General features: G+C 52.4%; 1 protein-coding gene across 2 annotated transcripts in view; it reads right to left on the bottom strand.

Annotated features, from left to right (window-relative positions):
• Positions 1 to 1,192: 1,192 nt before the first annotated feature.
• The window catches only part of CSF2RA (colony stimulating factor 2 receptor subunit alpha), a 32,630-nt gene continuing 14,192 nt past the window's right edge, over positions 1,193 to 19,630 (bottom strand). For both annotated transcript variants that reach the window (XM_079766104.1, XM_079766103.1), the window contains exons 4-13: positions 18,281 to 18,404; positions 15,623 to 15,752; positions 13,426 to 13,601; positions 11,753 to 11,886; positions 9,250 to 9,279; positions 8,242 to 8,377; positions 5,478 to 5,571; positions 3,039 to 3,105; positions 1,930 to 2,283; positions 1,193 to 1,891 (exon numbers count right to left, since the gene is read on the bottom strand). In XM_079766104.1, the coding sequence (XP_079622230.1) occupies positions 2,188 to 2,283; positions 3,039 to 3,105; positions 5,478 to 5,571; positions 8,242 to 8,377; positions 9,250 to 9,279; positions 11,753 to 11,886; positions 13,426 to 13,601; positions 15,623 to 15,752; positions 18,281 to 18,404 (987 nt within the window). In that variant the 3' untranslated portion in view covers positions 1,193 to 1,891; positions 1,930 to 2,187. The remainder of the gene's footprint in view (positions 1,892 to 1,929; positions 2,284 to 3,038; positions 3,106 to 5,477; positions 5,572 to 8,241; positions 8,378 to 9,249; positions 9,280 to 11,752; positions 11,887 to 13,425; positions 13,602 to 15,622; positions 15,753 to 18,280; positions 18,405 to 19,630) is intronic.

Below are 19,630 nucleotides of genomic sequence, written 5' to 3'. Positions count from 1 at the left end.
AAGGACTGGGTGGCTCAGTGGGCAGCCACACATTACAGGCTTCTCCCCGAAATGTGGGCTGTGGGCTGTATTTTGGGGGGATTTTTTTATTTTTTAAATAATTTGAGCCCAGTTAGCCCAGTTAGATTTTCTTTTCTTTCTTCCTTTTTTTTTTAAAAAAAATTTTTTTTCTTTTGGGTCAAGGTTCACAGTGAAAAAAAAATATATAGAAAGGTCTATGGATGCTCAAAACAATGAAAAAAAACCCCGAAACAGACAGCCCTAGGCGGTGTTGCCCAGTGGTTAGAGCGTCTGCCCGCGCACCAAAGGGTCTCGGGTTCGAGTCCTGGTCAACAGCATGTAACTGGGTTGCAAGTTTAATCCCAGGACCCCCGTCAGGGTGTGTACTGGCGGTCACCAATCTCTCTCTCTCTCTCTCTCTCTCTCTCTCTCTCTCTCTCTCTTTCTCTCTCTCTTCCCCTCCCTCCCTCCCTCCTTCCCTTCCGCTCTCTCTAAAAGTCAATGGAAAATGCCAGCTGGTGTGGCTCAGTGGATAGAGCATCGACCTAGGAACCAGGAGGTCACCGGTTCGATCCCCGGTCAGGGGCACAGGCCAGGGTTGGGGGCTCGGTCCCCAGTAGGGGGCGTGCGGGAGGCAGCCGGTCCATGATTCTCTGTTATCAATATTTCTTTCCTTTTTTTTTTTTTAAAAAAAAGTTTATTTATTTTTTTTATTTCTTCAAAGCGGGACCATCTCACACCTGTCAGAATGGCTGTCATCCCCAAATCAGCAATGGACAAATGATGGCGAGGAGACAGAGAAAAAGGAATCCTCGTGCACGGCTGGTGGGAATGCAGACGGGGGCAGCCACTGTGGAGAACAGTATGGAGTTTCCTCAAAAAACTGAACACGGAACTCCCATTGGACCCAGGGATCCCACTCCTAGGAATAAATCCCAAGAAACCAGAAACACGAATCAGAAAGGATATATGCACCCCTCTGTTCACAGCAGCACCATTCACCATAGCTAAGATTTGGACACAGCCCAAGTGCCCATCAGCAGACGAGTGGATTAGAAAACGGTGGTCCATCGACACCATGGAATACTACACAGCCATGAAAAAGGAAGAACTCTTACCATTGGCAACAGCATGGTGGGACCTGGAGGGCAAGTTGCTGAGCGAAATAAGCCAGGCAGAGAAACATAAATACCACACGATCTCACTCATTTATGGAAAATAAAGAACATTATAACCTGATGAACAAAAACAGTTCCAGAGACAGAGAAGCATCGATCAGACCGTCCGACCTCAGAGGGGAAGGTAGGGGAGGGTGGGGGTAAGCTGGAGAGATCAACCAAAGGACTTGTATGCGTGCATATGGGCCCAACCAATGGACACAGACGACCGGGGGGTGAGGGCATGAGTGAGGGGGCTGGGGGGACAATGGGGAGAATAAGGACACATATGTAATACCTTAATCAATAAAGAAAAAAAATCTACCTAATAAAAGAGTAACATGCTAATTGACCGTACCTGTGCGACGCCCACCAGCCAATCAGGAGCGAGTATGCAAATTAACCGAACAAAGATGGCAGGTTAATTTGCATACACAGGCACCGAGCGGCCAGGGGCGGGGAGGGACACTTGCGTGGTCACCATGGTGACGACGCAGGCATTCCGCACCGCCCCAGCCGCTCCGGGCCTCTGGGCAGCGTGGGTAGGCGGAAAGGCGGCTCTCGCCGGAGCGAAGGCGGTGCCGGCAGCCAGGGGAAGGAAGGCCTGTTTTTGCACGAATCTTCGTGCGTCGGGCCTCTAGTAAAAAAAATAATAAAGCAAAAAATAAAAATAAAAAAAGTTTATCTTTATTGTTGAAAAGGTATTACATGCCTTCCTTTCTCCATTGCTCCCCCTCTACCCGCCCCCACCCCTCCCAGGCCTTCACCATACTATTGTCTAAGCCTATGCATCATTAATATGCATACAAGTTCGCGCTTTCATCAATGTTTCTCTCCCACTCCCTTCCTCTCTGTCTAAAAAAAAAAAAAGAAATCAATAAAAAAATACTTTTAAATTAAAAAAATAAAAGTCAATGGAAAACATATCCTTGGATGGACACAAAGAAACAATCCAAAAACAACAATGAAAACAACACGAAAAAACCCGTACACGTTCCAAAGTGACGCGGGATCTGGCGCCCTCTGACGTTCACACCTTGGCCGTGGATTCTTCGATCTCTTCCACGCGAAAGACCTCCTCGTGGTCCCCTTTCCCCATGTCCGGGGTGAATTTCTCCCAGATGATCTGGGAGGAGAAAAAAAATATATATAAGAATGAGGGCGTCGGGTCTGCGGGATCCCCGGTGCGCGGGTGGGGTGGGGATTGTGGGTAGAAACCCTCAACAGATCCACGTGGGTCTCCTTGCCGCTGAGGGACCAGCCAGACCGCCCTGCTCGAGGGCTGGTGAGCGAATGGGAGATGTCGTGTAGGAGGTGGCACGTGCAAAGGTCCTGGGGCAGGTTGGAGCTCGGACAGGAAAATGGGGGAAGTGGCTCATGCTGGTACCCCACGAGGCGCACAGGATGCTGGAGGTCCCCGGAAACCAGGGATCGGGGAGGGGGCCCAGGGTGTGGGCTCGGGATAAAGACCCGAGAGATGTCCATGTCAGTGAGCCGGGAGCTGGTTGCTATGACGACAGCAGAGAGATGTGGTTCCTGCCCCAGGGACAGTGGCTCGTGAGGAGGGCCCTCTATGGGGTCTCCCTGGTTTTTTTTTTGTTTGTTTTTTTTGGTCACGCTTCACCCCCTTCTGGCTCCTCCTCCAGGGGGTCATGTCAGACTCCCTACTGTCTGTGTGTCTCTCCATCTCCCCAGACGTAGCTGGCAGGCAAGACCTGAACCCCTGACCCCGAGACACGGCCACGGAGCCGGCCACAGCATTCCGGCCACACCCCCGGAGCCCGCTTCAAGGGGTCACTGGAACAGGAGATGGTGGGACATTGGCAGGGTCGCTGGACACCCCCATTTCCCACCCTGGGTCGCCCCCTTTCCCGTACGGACCTCATCGTCGGTGAGATAGTCGTTGTTCACTTTATCTTTGACTCTAGGAACGGGCACCCCGACGAACCTAGTGAGACCAAAAAAAAAAAAAAAAAAAAAAAAAGTGTGAAGAGTGAACCCAGGCGGCGGAGTTCCCCCTAGATGTCCAAGGAGACTTCCCCTGTCAATCAGATGGTGACTGGCGTCGTCCCTGTCCAATCAGGTGGCGACTCAGGCCTTCCCTGTCCAATCAGAGCCGAGCACCTATATCCCATCCCTCCTCCTCCGCCCCCATCAGCATCTGTGCAGCCAGAACAGTGTCATTGAAGCATGACATGAGGATCCACTCAACTTATACAAAACAGGAAATAGGAGGCACTATGGGAATCCAGCGTGGGGACCACGGGGGTCTTTTCTAGAACCTTCACGCTGTCCCTCGGATGCAGGGATGGGTGTGTGGAGCCCAGGGTCTTCGGGGATAAAGGCTGGGGGCTCAAAAGACCCATGTCCCTCCGTCCCTCCAAACTCTGTGTATGAGGCCCAGCCTCTGTTTAGTGACTTTTTTAATTATTCTTTGTTTTGTTTTTTTTTTTTGTTTCCTTTTTTTTATTCTTTTTTTCTGGTGTGACTTACTTTTATTTTTATTATTATCATTATTATTAAATTGATAACATCTGGGTGCACTGTTAGCCAGACCTGAGTTTACTAGCTTTTAAATAGAAGTATATACACTAGAGGCCCGGTGCACGAAATCCATGCACGGTGGGGGGGGGGGTGTCCCTCAGCCCGGCCTGCGCTCTCTCCAACCCGGGACCCCCTTGGATGATGTCCGACTGCCGGTTTAGGCCTGACCCCATCACTCCAACACACAAGAATGGCTGCCCCCATGTGGACACAAGATGGCCGCCACAAGATGGCCAGCAGGGGAGGGACTAGGTCAGCAAGAGAGGGCAGTTGTGGGCAATCAGGCCAGCAGGGCAGGGCAGATGGGAGGGATCAGGCTTACAGGGGAGAGCAGTTGGGGGGGACTAGGCCTGCAGGGGAGGGCAGTTGGGGGGGACCAGGCCGGCAGGGGAGGGCAGTTAGGGGGGACCAGGCCTGCAGGGGAGGGCAGTTGGAGGGGACCAGGCCTGCAGGGGAGGGCAGTTAGGGGGGACCAGGCCTGCAGGGAAGGGCAGTTGGAGGGGACCAGGCCTGCAAGGGAGGGCAGTTAGGGGGGACCAGGCCTGCAGGGGAGGGCAGTTGGGGGCGATCAGGCCTGCAGGGGAGGGCAGTTGGAGGGGACCAGGCCTGCAGGGGAGGGCAGTTAGGGGGGACCAGGCCTGCAGGGAAGGGCAGTTGGAGGGGACCAGGCCTGAAGGGGTGGGCAGTTTAGGGGTGACCAGGCCTGCAGGGGAGGGCAGTTAAGCATCGATCAGGCTGGCAGGGGAGTGTTTAGGGGGTGATCAGGCTGGCAGGCAGCAGCGGTTAGGGGCAATCAGGAAGGCAGGCAGGCGAGCAGTTGGGAGCCAGCCGTCCTGGATTGTGAGAGGGATGTCCGACTGCCCATTTAGGGATCAGGCCTAAACAGGCAGTCAGACATCCCTCAAGGGGTCCCAGATTAGAGAAGGTGCAGGCTGGGCTGAGGGATACACCCCCCTCCTCCCCGTGCACGAATTTCGTGCACCGGGCCTCTAGTAATATATAAATTGATAATAATAAAAGCATAATGTACTAATTAGACCTGACGTCCTTCTGGGCAAAGCCAGGGCTGTGAGGGAAGCCTGGGTCCCGGGTGCCAGTGCCGGTAGCCAGGGGAAGGAAGGCCTACTCTTGCGCGAATTTCGTGCATTGGGCCTCTAGTTGATTAATAAATAAACAACAACAACAACAACATCATACAACAACCATAAAGTGCCAATACTTGGTCTTCAGATACATTCTGGCGTCGCGTGCGATGGGAGCAAGCGAGAGCTTTCTACATGTCATGCACGCACGAGTTAACGTTTATTTTTAAATTGCCAGCGCGTGTCCTATGTACCGGCCGGTGGGTCGGACGGTCGGACGGACGGTCGGTCGGACGGTCGGACGGACGGACGGACAGACGGTCGGACGGACGGTCTGACGGTCGGTCACTTAGCATTTTATATATATATATATAGATCAGAATTGATCCGTTCATACTTAGGAATCCAACCAGCGGGTGGGCTCAGTGGTCAGAGCGTCGGCCCGCCCACCGAGGGGTCACGGATTTCCTTCCTGGTCAAGGCCACGTCTGTGGGTTCCAGGATTGATCTCCGGCCCTGGTTGGAGCACATGCAGGGGGTTGGGAGGCAGGGAGGGAGGAGGCAACCAATCCACATGTCTCTCTCTCTTTCTCTCTCTCTCATCAGGTATGTGTCCCTGACTGGGGTGGGGGAAATCGGACCCGAGCCCGCCGCTCTAACCACTGAGCCACGCCGGCCAGGGCTGGGGGTTTACCTGTTAAACAGGTAGAGGAAGATCAGGACGCAGGCGAGCGTGCCCAGGATGACCATGGAGATGAAGAACGCGCCGGACAGCCATTCTCCGGAGCCTGGGGGCAGAGAGCGCGGCGGGTCAGGTACCCCCGGGGGCAGGAGCCGCTGACTCACGTCCCCCTCCCTCCCTCCCTCCCTCCCTGGCGAGTTCACGGCGAAGAAGAAACACCCAGACGTGGAGGGAGACACTCTCTGAAGGAATGAACCCAGTCCTGCCCCGGCCGGCGTGGCTCAGGGGTTGAGCATCCACCTAGGAACCAGGGGGTCCCGGGTTCGATTCCCGGTCAAGGGCACATGCCCGGGTTGCGGGCTCCATCCCCAGTAGGGGGCGTGCAGGAGGCAGCCGGTCCCTGATTCTCTCATCATGGATGTTTCTCTCTCTCTCCCTTTCTCTCTGAAATCAATAAAAAAATATATATTATTTTTAAAAATGAAGATATAGAAACTCATCAGAAAAAGAACTGAAAAATCTTTTTAAAAATAAAATAAAATAAAAAATAAACGAAGCCGAAACCGGTTTGGCTCAGTGGACAGAGCGTCGGCCTGCGGACTCAAGGGTCCCGGGTTCGATTCCGGTCAAGGGCATGTACCTTGGTTGCGGGCACATCCCCAGTGGGGGGCGTGCAGGAGGCAGCTGATCAATGTTTCTCTCTCATCGATGTTTCTCTCTCTCTCCCTCTCCCTTCCTCTCTGTAAAAAATCAATAAAATATATTTAAAAAAAAATAAAATAAACGAAGCCCTAGCTGGTGTGGCTCAGTGGGTAGAGCGGCGGCCTGCGGTCTGAAGGGTCCCGGGTTCGATTCCCGGTCAAGGGCACATGCCCGGGTTGCGGGCTCCATCCCCAGTAGGGGGCGTGCAGGAGGCAGCCGGTCCATGATTCTCTCACCTCATGGATATTTCTCTCTCTCCCTCCCCCTTCCTCTCTGAATTCAATAAAAAAATATATATTATTTTTAAAAATGAAGATATAGAAACTCATCAGAAAAAGAACTGAAAAATCTTTTAAAAAATAAAATAAAATAAAAAATAAACGAAGCCCCGGCTGGTGCGGCTCAGTGGGTAGAGCGTCGGCCTGCGGACGGAAGGGTCCCGGGTTCGATTCCCGGTCAAGGGCACAGGCCCGGGTTGCGGGCTCGATCCCCCAGTCGGGGGCGTGCAGGAGGCAGCCGATCCATGATTCTCTCTCATCATGGATGTTTCTCTCTCTCTCTGCCTCTCCCTTCCTCTCTGAGATCAATAAAAATATATATATATATTTAAAAAAACAAAGGTTCTATTAAAAAAATATAGAGTGGCAGCTATGTCCGAACCCCTGAATTCTTTTTTTTTTTTTAAAAATATATATTTTATTGATTTTTTACAGAGAGGAAGGGAGAGGGAGAGAGAGTCAGAAACATCAATGATGAGAGAGAAACATCCATCAGCCGCCTCCTGCACGCCCCCCACTGGGAATGTGCCCGCAACCAAGGTCCATGCCCTTGACCGGGAATCGAACCCGGGACCCTTCCGTCCGCAGGCCGACGCTCTATCCACTGAGCCACACCGGTCAGGGCCGAACCCCTGAATTCTTGCCAAGCAATAAAAATCCCCGGCAGGAAGCCACGGGCGGGTGTTGCTCATTTCATTCCTGAAACCGCCCACGGGTGATGCACGACGAGGAAACAGACGTCATTTAAATGCTCGCCTTCTCCTCGCCGGGGACCACGGCTGGGGGCGGTCTGACGGGATCAGGCGGGAGGGTTTCCTGGTGGGGGACAGACGTCAGGAAATTCTCCTTTTCCGTCTCTTCCTTTGGGGACGGGAGGGAGCGGGTTTGGGAGCCTTTTTTTTTTTGTTTGTTTTGTTTTCCTTAAAAATATTTTTTTCTTGATTTCAGAGAGAAGAAGGGAGAGGGAGAGAGAAAAAGAGAGAGAAACATCCATGAGGAGAGAGAATCACGGACCGGCTGCCTTCTGCACGCCCCCTACTGGGGATGGAGCCCGCAACCCGGGCCTGTGCCCTTGACCGGGAATCGAACCCGGGACCCTTCAGTCTGCAGGCCGACGCTCTACCCACTGAGCCACACCAGCTAGGGCTTCATTTATTTTTTATTTTATTTTTAAAAAGATTTTTCAGCCCCAGCTGGTGTGGGTCAGTGGATAGAGCGTCGGACTGGGGAGTGAAGGGTCCCGGGTTCGATTCCCGGTCAAGGGCACAGGCCCAGGTTGCGGGCTCCATCCCCAGTCGGGGGCGTGCAGGAGGCAGCCGATCCATGAGTCTCTCTCCTCATGGATGTTTCTCTCTCTCTCTCTCTCCCTTCCTCTCTGAAATCAATAAAAATATATTTAAAAAAAAAGATATTTTTGTTCTTTTTCTGATGAGTTTCTATATCTTCATTTTTTAAAAAGATGTGTATTGTTATTGATTTCAGAGAGGAAGGGGGAGAGAAAGAAACACCCAGGATGAGAGGGAATCATGGACCGGCTGCCTCCTGCACGCCCCCGCCTGGGGATGGAGCCCACAACCCGGGCATGTGCCCTTGACCGGGAATCGAACCCTGACCTCCTGGTTCCTAGGCCGACGCTCTACCCACTGAGCCACGCCGGCCGGGCTCACGAGCGTTTATAAAGTTTCAGGGAGACAACGTGCACGGGTCCTCGCTCCTGGAATGACTCAGATCAATTCGGGGTGGGCACCCCCCATCTTGGGTCCGGCTCTTGGGGATGGGGGGGAGGAAATAAGTACCGAACTCCACCGGCTGGCTCCAGGGACCCCACTGAAGGAGGCGGGAGTCGGCCGCCCGCATTCGCACGGCGTGCTTGGCTCTGGGCAGAGGCTTTTGAAAGATGTATGTATTTCTCCAGGCACCAGATATGTCCACCTTTGGGGAGAGGAGGAAGGTAGAGGCTGTCGTGACCGTTGAGCAAAGAGAAGGTGGGGGTGTGTTTAATTTTCATCATCATCATCATCATCATCATCATCATCAGCCTATAGAATAAAAGCCTAATATCCTAAGTGTCCAGTCGTCCGGTCGGCCGCTCAACCAATCAGAGCGTAATATGCTAATGATATGCTCAGGCCGCTCAACCGCTCGCTATGACGTGCACTGACCACCAGGGGGCAGACAGTCAACGGGTCAACCTCTCGCTATGACGTGCACTGACCACCAGGGGGCAGACAGTCAACTAGTCAACCAGTTGCTATGACATGCACTGACCACCAGGGGGCAGACAGTCAACCAGTCAACCAGTTGCTATGACGTGCACTGACCACCAGGGGGCAGACGCTCCGACCGGTAGGTGAGCTTGCTGCTGGGGTCCGGCCAATTGGGACTGAGCGAGACGGACCGGACACGCCCTGGAGCCCTCCCGCGGTCCCTCCCCGGCTGGCCAACCTCCCGCGTCCCTCCCCGGCCCCGATCGTGCACCCGTGGGATCCCTCGGCCTGGCCTGCACCCTCTCGCAATCCGAGACCCCTCGGGGGATGTCGGAGAGCCGGTTACGGCCCGATCCCACAGGCCAGGCTGAGGGACCCCACTGGTGCACGAATTCGTGCACCGGGCCTCTAGTAAACATAGATTTTTAAAAAAAAAGATTACAGGGATTTGATGACTAATCTCAATGTGATCCCAGGAGACACCCCACCCAGGCCCCCAGGAGCGACTATGGGAAGGGCTCCTTCATCCCTGACTTGATGGGGACTACGATGAAGCTCCAAGAAGGGGTGGTATTTGGGGTCCGAACCTTCACTCACCAGTTGATGGTCACTGGGCTGCATACTGTTCTGGAGAGACAAAAACAAAAACAAAATAAATCCATAAAAAATGAACAACAACAACAACAAAAGAATAGGTTTAGTTTTCTCCTTGCAATGTTTTTTTAAATGTTGTCCTTTCTGCCATTTGAGGCAGAAAACCAGTGAAGGGTGGGCAGTGACCTTAAAAGCTCAGCTATCCTGGCGGTGACACGGGCAGAGGGATGGACGTGGGCCCCGCGAACCAATCCTTTATTCGTCTGGATCCCCAACGGGTGAACGTGGATCCTCATTAAATCCAGGTGGACATGGAGTCCAGAACTTCCCATTGTCTACACTGGGCCCAGGTGGACGTATAAATATTGGTTTTTCCTCGTCTACACTGGGCCCATGAGGATGTATAACTATTGGATTTTCCGCGTCTACACTGGGACCATGTGGACGTATAACAATTGGATTTTCCTCGTCTACACTGGGTCCATGAGGACATATAACTATTGGGTTTTTCCTCGTCTACACTGGGTCCATGAGGATGTATAACTATGGTTTTCCACGTCTACACTAGGCCCATGAGGATGTATAACTATTGTTTTTTCCTCATCTACACTGGGCCCAGGAGGACGTATAACTATTGGGTTTTTCCTCGTCAACATTGGGGACCAGGTCGACATATAACTATTGGATTTTCCTCCTCTACACTGGGCCCATGAGGACGTATAACTATTGGTTTTTCCTCGTCTACACTGGGCCCATGTGGACGTATCACTATTGGTTTTTCCTTGTCTACACTGGACCCAGGTGGACGTATAACTATTGGATTTTCCTTGTCTACACTGGGCCCATGTGGACGTAACACTATTGGATTTTCCTTGTCTACACTGGGCCTAGGTGGACGTATAACTATTGGTTTTTCCGCGTCTACACTGGGCCCAGGTGGATGTATCACTATTAGTTTTTTCTCGTCTACACTGGACCCAGGTGGACGTATCACTATTGATTTTTCCTCGTCTACACTGGGCCCATGAGGACGTATGACTATGGGTTTTTCCGCGTCTACACTGGACCCAGGTGGACATATAACTATTGGATTTTCCTCGTCTACACTGGGCCCATGAGGACGTATAACTATTGGTTTTTCCTCGTCTACATTGGTCCCATGTGGACGTATCACTATTGGAGTTTTCTCGTCTACACTGGGCCCAGGAGGACGTATAATTATTGAGTTTTCCTCGTCTACACTGGTACCATGTGGACGTATAACTATTGGATTTTCCTCGTCTACACTTGGCCCATGAGGACATAAACTATTGGTTTTTCCTCATCTACACTGGGCCGATGAGGACGTATAACTATGAGTTTTTCCACCTCTACCCTGGGCCAATGTGGACGTATAACTATTGGATTTTTCTCGTCTACACTGGACCCAGATGGATGTATCACTCTAGGTTTTTCCTCGCCTACATTGGGGACCAGGTCAACATATAACTATTGGTTTCTCCTTGTCTACACTGGGGCAAGATGGATGTATCACCATTGGTTTTTCCGTGTCTATACTGGGCCCATGAGGACATAGAACTATTGGGTTTTTCCTCGTCTACACTGGGCCAATGAGGACGTATAACTATGGGTTTTTTCTCATCTACACTGGGCCCATGAGGACGTATAACTATGAGTTTTTCCACGTCTACCCTGGGCCAATGTGGACGTATAACTATTGGATTTTCCGCGTCTACACTGGGCCCATGAGGATGTATAACTATGGACTTTCCTCGTCTACACTGGCCCCATGAGGACGTATAACTATTGAGTTTTCCTCGTCTACACTGGGCCCATGAGGACGTATAACTATTGGATTTTTCCATCGTCTACACTGGGCCCAGGTGGACGTAGAACTATTGGTTTTTCCTCGTCTACACTGGGCCCATGAGGACGTATCACTATTGGTTTTTCTCGTCTACACTGGATCCAGGTGGACGTATAACTATTGGATTTTTCTCGTCTACACTGGACCCAGATGGATGTATCACTATAGGTTTTTCCTTGCCTACATTGGGGACCAGGTCGACATATAACTATTGGTTTCTCCTCGTCTACACTGGGGCCAGATGGACGTATCACTATTGGTTTTTCCGCGTCTACACTGGGCCCTTGAGGACATAGAACTATTGGGTTTCTCCTCGTCTACCCTGGGGCCATAAAGACATGTAACTCTCGGTCATCACGGTTCTGTTTCAGCGTCTGCATCTCCACCATCACCTTGAGGACCTTCATGGATGCTTGCGTCTGTGTCTGTCTCGTTGGAGCTGCTGTTGGGGTTCACCTCCCCTGGGGACCACCTCTCCCCATTCTGCCCCACCCTCCCTGCATCCCAGCTCTGTCTCCCACCCCTTCCTGGGTCCCTGGCCCTCCTACGGGGTCCTGGGGGTGCCCTCCAGCTCTCTGAGGTCCAGGGCCCTGCACCTCTCGGTCATCCGGGGCCCAGCGTGCACCGGCCCTCGCTCACCTGTCTGTGGATGTCCAGCTGGTACTGCAGCTCCCAGTTGGACAGGAACACGCGGATCCGCGGCGTGTCCCACTGGAGGACGCAGTGCGAGGCGTTGCACTCGATGGTGATGTTGTCGGGGGGGTCGTAGATTTCTGCAGGGAGAAACCGGGATGTGTCCCATGAGCTGGGGTGTCTCCCATGAGACCCACGTAAGGGACACGCTGGAGGGGAGACCCAGGAGGTGAAGACCCTGGATGTGAGACCCTGGAGGTGAGACCTCAGAAGGGAGACCCAGGAGGTGAAGACCCTGGAGCTGAAGACCCTGGAGGTGAGACCTCAGAAGTGAGACCCTGGACGTGAGACCCTGGACGTGAGACCCTAGACGTGAGACCTCAGATGGGAGACCCTGGAGATGAGACCCTGGAGGTGAGACCCTGGAGGTGAGACCTCAGAGGGGAGACCCAGGAGGTGTGACCCTGGAGGTGAGACCCTGGGGTTGAGACCTCAGATGGGAGACCCAGGAGGTGAGACCTCAGAAGTGAGACTCTGGAGATGAGACCCTGGAGGTGAGACCTCAGAGGTGAAGACCCAGGAGGTGAAGACCCTGGAAGTGAGAACTCAGAGCTGAGACCCTGGAGATGAAGACCCTGGAGGTGAAGACCCAGGAGGTGAGACCCTGGAGGTGAAGACCCTGGAGGTGAGACCCTGGAGGTGAGACCTCAGAGGGGAGAACCTGGAGGTGAAGACCCTGGAGCTGAAGACCCTGGAGGTGAGACCTCAGAGGGGAGACCCAGGAGGTGAGACCCTGGAGATGAGACCCTGGAGGTGAGACCCTGGAGGTGAGACTCTGGAGATGAGACCCTGGAGGTGAAGACCCTAGAGGTGAGACCCTGGAGCTGAAGACCTTGGAGGTGAGACCTCAGAAGTGAGACCCTGGACGTGAGACCCTGGTGGTGAGACCTCAGATGGGAGACCCTGGAGATGAGACCCTGGAGGTGAGACCCTGGAGGTGAGACCTCAGAGGGGAGACCCAGGAGGTGAGATCCTGGAGATGAGACCCTGGAGGTGAGACCCTGGAGTTGAGACTCTGGAGATGAGACCCTGGAGGTGAGACCTCAGAAGTGAGACCCTGGAGCTAAAGACCCTGGAGGTGAGACCCTGGAAGTGAAGACCCTGGAGGCGAAGACCCTGGAAGTGAGACCCTGGAGGTGAAGACCCAAGAGGTGAGACCCTGGAGTGAATAGGTATTTTATTTATTTTTTAAATATATTTTTACTAGAGGCCCGGTGCACGAATTTGTGCACGGGTGGGGTGTAACCGACTTACCCCGACTAGGGCCGATTGGGTTAAGGTCCAGCGGGAGCGGGGGTGGGAGTGGGGAGGGGATACGGGAGGATGGCTGGCTGGCCCCACCCCCTGGTCGAACTCCCGGTTGAACTCCCGGTCGAGGGGACAATTTGCATATTAACCTTTAATTGTAGAGGATTGCTTACAGAGAGAGGAAGGGAGAGAGAGAGAGATAGAAACATCCATGAGGAGAGAGAATCATGGACCGGCTGCCTCCTGCATGCCCCCTACTGGGGACAGAGCCCACAACCTGGGCATGTGCCCTTGACCGGGCATCGAACCCGGGACCCTTCAGTCTTCAGGCCGACGCTCTATCCACTGAGCCACACCAGCCCGGGCCTTACCTATCTTCTTTAACATCAACGTGTCGTCGAAGAACTGGATGCCCGCGCTGGGGCTGGTGCCGTTGACGAGGATGTAGATCTCGGACCCGAACGCCGAGGCTCCGTGGAGGTGACAGCCCACGTGGGTGGTCCCTGTGTCTCCGAGGTAACGGGGACACTCCCTCCTGCTCCCTGACCTGCAAGAGGCCGAGGGGTCGGGGCATCCGTGAGGACCGAATATTTTTGTGGCCCAGACAATAGAACGGTGTGTAAGAAACGTTATGATAGAGATTTCGTCACATAATTTTTAGCTTGTCCTGTGATGCATCACCTATACACACGGAGTGGCCAGGTTATGATGATCTCTGAACGCATAATAATCTGGCCACTCAGTATCTGTATCTATGTAATCTATAACTATATCTATATCTATATCTATATCTATATCTATATCTATATCTATATCTATATCTATATCTATATCATCTATATCTATATCTATATCTATATCTATATCTATATCTATATCTATATCTATATCTATATCTATATCTACCTATACCTATACCTATATCTATATCTATATCTATACCTATATCTATATCTATATCTATATCTATATCTATATCTATATCTATATCTATATCTATATCTGTACCTGTACCTGTACCTGTATCTGTATCTGTATCTGTATCTGTATCTATATCTATATCTATATCTATATCTATATCTATATCTATATCTATATCATCTCTATCTCTATCTCTATCTCTATCTCTATCTATACCTATACCTATACCTATACCTATTACCTATACCTATACCTATACCTATACCTATACCTATACCTATATCTATATCTATATCTATATCTATATCTATATCTATATCTATATCTATATCTATGTCTGTCTATATCTATATATCTATATCATTCTATCTCTATCTAATATTTATATCTATACATCTATATATCTATATATATCTAGATCTATCTATCTATTATCTATATATATATATTAGAGGCCCGGTGCATGAATTTGTGCATGGGTGGGGTCCGGCCAGCCTGGCCAGGGGGCGGGGACGTGGGCGGTTGGCCGGCCTGCCTGCTGGTCGAACTCCTGGTCGAGGGGACCATTTGCATATTAGCCTTTTATTCTATAGGATAGACACGGAGTGGCCAGATTATTATGCGTAAAGAGATCATCATCATCTGGCCACTCCGTGTATATATAAAAGCCTAATATGCTAAGTGTCTGACCATTCAACCAGTCGCTATGACGTGCGCTGACCACCAGGGGGCAGACGCTCTGACCAGTAGGTTAGCTTGCTGCTGGGGTCCGGCCGATTGGGACTGAGCGAGACGGGCCGGACACGCCCTGGAGCCCTCCCGCGGTCCCTCCCCGGCTGGCCAACCTCCCGCGTCCCTCCCCGGCCCCGATCGTGCACCGGTGGGGTCCCTCGGCCTGGCCTGCGCCCTCTCGCCATCTGGGACCCCTCGGGGGATGTCAGAGAGCCGGTTTCCGCCCGATCCCGCAGGCCAGGCCGAGAGACCCCACCATGCACCGTATATTTTATTGATTTTTTCACAGAGAGGAAAGGAGAGGGAGAGAGAGATAGAAACATCGATGATGAGAGAGAAACATCCATCAGCTGCCTCCTGCACGCACCCCACCTGGGGACGTGCCCGCAACCAAGGTCCATGCCCTTGACCGGGAATCGAACCCGGGACCCTTCCGTCCGCAGGCCGACGCTCTACCCACTGAGCCACACTGGTCAGGGCATATTCTATTGTTTCATGTTCACGATCACTCATGTATTTCAGCCCTTTGCCTTCAGCATGTCTCTATCGCAATACACCCACATTTCTACGAAAATGGAAGCTTTTGATTTGTTCGAGGCCCACGTCCAGATAAAACGTGTTTATCTGGCCCCGGCCGGTGTGGCTCAGTGGGTAGAGCGTCGGCCTGCGGACGGAAGGGTCCCGGGTTCGATTCCGGTCAAGGGCAGGCACCTGGGTTGCGGGCACATCCCCAGTAGGGGGTGTGCAGGAGGCAGCGGATGGATGTTTCTCTCTCAGCGGTGTTTCTAACTCTCTCTCCCTCTCTGTAAAAAAATCAATAAAATATATTTTAAAAGAAATAAAAAAACAAAAACCACTCGTTTATCTGGCCCGTGCTGGCCTTTGAGTTTGACACGCTTGCTGTACGTCTCTTACCGTAGGTCTCGGATGTGCAAGGAGTACTGGACGTTATCCGGGGCGGCCGGACCCTTGTCCCACGTGCAGTTCATGAAGTCCGCCTTGTAGATCAGGCAGGAGACGTTTTGTGCGGCTGTGCCCTGCCCACCTGGGGAGAGACAAACACACACACAACACACACACACACATACGTGCACACACACACACACAATAATTGGCACCTGAAAGTTAAAAGGTGGTGGATTCCCCCCCCAAAAAAAAATTTGTCCTAGCTGGTGTGGCTCAGTGGATAGAGCGTCAGCCTGCGGACTGAAGGGTCCCGGGTTCGATTCCCGGTCAAGGGCATGGACCTTTGCTGCGGGCTCGATCCCCAGTAGGCGGCGTGCAAGAGGCAGCCGATCCATGATTCTCTCTCATTTTGATGTTTCTCTCTCTCTCCCTCTCACCTTCCTCTCTGAAATCAATAAAAACATATTTTTAAAAAATCAATGGGAAAAATATCCTTGGGTGAGGATTTAAACGCCCCCCCCACACACACACAAAAAAAAAAACCTAACAAAAAAACACACCTCCATCATCTGATCACACAGGACTTGTAACCAGGACATTTTTTCCAAAAGGAAAAAGACGCTTAAAAATCACTGATCATCAGGCAAAGGCAAATTGTCTGACACCTGGTAGAATGGCAAGTATCCTATATACTCAAGAGGTAATATGCAAATTGACCCTCACGCCCTCGCATCACAACATGGCCGCCCCCACATCGCCACAAGATGGCCGTACTCGCGTCATCACAAGATGGCCGCCCCCATGTTGTCACAAGGTGGCCAGCAAGGGGAAGGCAGTTGGGGGCGACCAGGCCAGCAGGGAAGGGAATTTGGGGGAGACCAGGCCTGCAGGGGAGGGCAGTTGGGGGCGATTGATCCGGCAGGGGAGTTGTTAGGGGGCGATCAGGCCGGCAGGCAGGCGAGTGGTTAGGAGCCAGCAGTCCCAGATTGTGAGAGGGATCGGGCCTCAACCGGCAGTCGGACATCCCCCGAGGGGTCCCAGATTGGAGATCAGGACTGAGCAAGATGGACCAGACTCCCTCCGCGTCCCTCCCCGGCCCCGATCGTGCACCCGTGGGGTCCCTCGGCCTGGCCTGCACCCTCTCGCAATCCGGGACCCCTCGGGGGATGTCGGAGAGCCGGTTACGGCCCGATCCCGCAGGCCAGGCCGAGGGACCCCCACAGGTGCACGAATTTGTGCACTGGGCCTCTAGCAAAAGAATTATTTAAAAAAACCTCACAAAACACGAGGTAAGAGATGTCAGAGACGATGTGGGGAAAAGGGAACCCTCGGGCACAGTTCTTGGAAGTGTGATTGCGAGCCGTCACGACAGAGAACAAGGCGGTTCCTGAAAATCTTCAAAATAGAACGGCCCCATGATTTTGAAATCTCACTTCTGGGAACTGATATTCAAAGAAAATGAAATCTGGGACTTTTAAAAAAATTTTCTTATAAAAAAAATTTTTTTTTTGGTTGGTTGTGGTTAATCCTCATCTGAGGATATTTATTTTCCCCACTGATTTTCTAAAGAAAATAAAGATAAAAAAAATATATATATACACGGAGTGTCAAGATGATGATGATCTCTGAACGCATAATCATCTGGCCGCTCCGTGTCGATCCTATGGAATAAAAGGCTAATATGCAAATGGTCCCCTCGACCGGGAGTTCGACCAGCAGGCAGGCCGGCCGACCGCCCACGTCCCCTCCCCCTGGCCAGGCTGGCCGGACCCCACCCATGCATGAATTCATGCACCGGGCCTCTAATATATATATATATATACACACACATATATATGTGTATATATATATACATACACACACTGAGTGGCCAGGTTATTATGCGTTCAGAGATCATCACAATCTGGCCACTCAGTGTGTGTGTATATATATATATTGGAGGCCCGGTGCATGAATTCGTGCATGGGTGGGGTCCGGCCAGCCTGGCCAGGGGGAGGGGACGTGGGCGGTCGGCCGGCCTGCCTGCTGGTCGAACTCCCGGTCGAGGGGACCATTTGCATATTCGCCTTTTATTCTATAGGATCGACACGGAGTGGCCCGATGATTATGTGTTCAGAGATCATCATCATCTGGCCACTCCGTGTATATATTTATCTATTTCAGAGAGGAAGGGAGAGAGACAGAGAGAGAGAAACATCCATGACGAGAGAGAATCATGGATCGGCTGCCTCCTGCACGCCCCCTACTGGGGGGTGGGATTGTGCCCTTGACCGGAATCGCACCCGGGACCCTTCAGTCCGAGGGCTGATGCTCTATGCAACCGGGGCTAAATATTTATTTTTAACCCTCCCCCGTGGATATTTTGGTTCATTGATTTCTAGAGAGAGCGGAAGGGAGAGAAAAGCGAGAGACAAAGAGAGAGGGGGAGGGGAAGAGAGAGAGAGAGAAACATCGATGTGAGAGAGACACATTGATTGGTTGCCTCCCGCACGCGCCCCCTACTGGGGATCGAGCCCACAACCCGGGCCTGTGCCCTTGACCGGGAATCGAACCCATGACCTCCTGGTTCCTAGGTCGACGCTCAACCCCTGAGCCACGCCCGCCAGGCCCCGGGTGTCTCCTTTGATTCTCACGGAAGGACAGGGGTCACCGGGCTACGCCCCCTACCTGGGTTGGAGTAAGACAGCCGTTGGGTCACCTGCCTCGGGCCGATATTCGCGGTCACCGTGAAGTTAGCGCCCCCGCGGAGCACAGCGCGTGGGAACGTACAATGGCATTGATTCTCTTTGAGCTAAAAAGACGCAAGACGCGGGTGAATGAGGACCGAAGGGTGTCTCCTCGCACATCCTGACGTAGCTCACGCTTGTCTCCACACCGGGACGGCGTCTGGCTCCCCACGTAAAATTACCCCCCCCCCCCCGCCCCGTGTTCCTTCTGGGGGTGAATGTCCGCATGACACCTTGGGGCGAGGGGGTCCTCGAATGGATAGGTGAGAGAGTTTAGAAGGTCAGATCAAGGTCATGTTATCAGAAATCCCCTTTAGAATATACACTGAGTAGATGATGATCTCTGAACGCATCACCATCCGGCCTCTCTGTGTCTGTCCTATAGAATAAAAGGCGAATATGCAAATGGTCCCCTCGACCGGGAGTTCGACCAGCAGGCAGGCCGGCCAACCGCCCATGTCCCCTCCCCCTGGCCATGCTGGCCGGACCCCACCCATGCACGGATTCATGCACCGGGCCTCTAATATATATATGTGTATACACACACACTGAGTGGCCAGATGATTATGCGTTCAGAGATTATAATAATCTGCCAAAACCGGTTTGGCTCGGTGGATAGAGTGTCAGCCTGCAGACTGAAGGGTCCCGGGTTCGATTCCGGTCAAGGGCATGTAACTTGGTTGCGGGCACATCCCCAGGTGGGGGCGTGCAGGAGGCGGCTGATGGATGTTTCTCTCTCGTCGATGTTTCTAACTCTCTATCCCTCTCCCTTCCTCTCTGTAAAAAATCAATAAAATATATTTACAAAAAAGAGATTATAATAATCTGGCCACTCAGTGTATGTCTCCTATATAACAAAAGCCCAATATGCAAATTGTCCCCTTGGGAGTTCAACCGACCGGGAGTTCGACCGCTCACTCTGATGTACACTGACCACCAGGGGGCAGTGCGGAATGAAGGAAGGCCCGGCCGGCAGCAGGCAGCAGGGGGAAGCTAAGCCCCAATCGGCCCTGATCACCTCCCAGGCCTAGGGACCCTGCCTGTGCTTGAATTTCGTGCACCGGGCCTCTAGTATCTATAATAATAAAAGCGTAACATGCTAATTATGCTAGACAGCCGAACGACCTTCTGGACATCATTCCGGATGTCTTTCCGGATGAAGCCACGGCGACGGGGCCAAGGCAGAGGTGGTTAGGGGCGATGCGGCAGGCAGGCGAGCAGTTAGGTGAGATGAGGCAGGCAGGCGAGCGGTTAGGGTCGATCAGGCAGGCAGGTGAGTGGTTAGGGGTGA

This window comes from Cnephaeus nilssonii (genome assembly GCF_951640355.1).
Source record: "Cnephaeus nilssonii genome assembly, chromosome: Y".
Taxonomy (NCBI): domain Eukaryota; kingdom Metazoa; phylum Chordata; class Mammalia; order Chiroptera; family Vespertilionidae; genus Cnephaeus; species Cnephaeus nilssonii.
The sequence above is the reverse complement of the archived record's forward strand: the minus strand, read 5'-3'. Positions and strand labels throughout refer to the sequence as shown.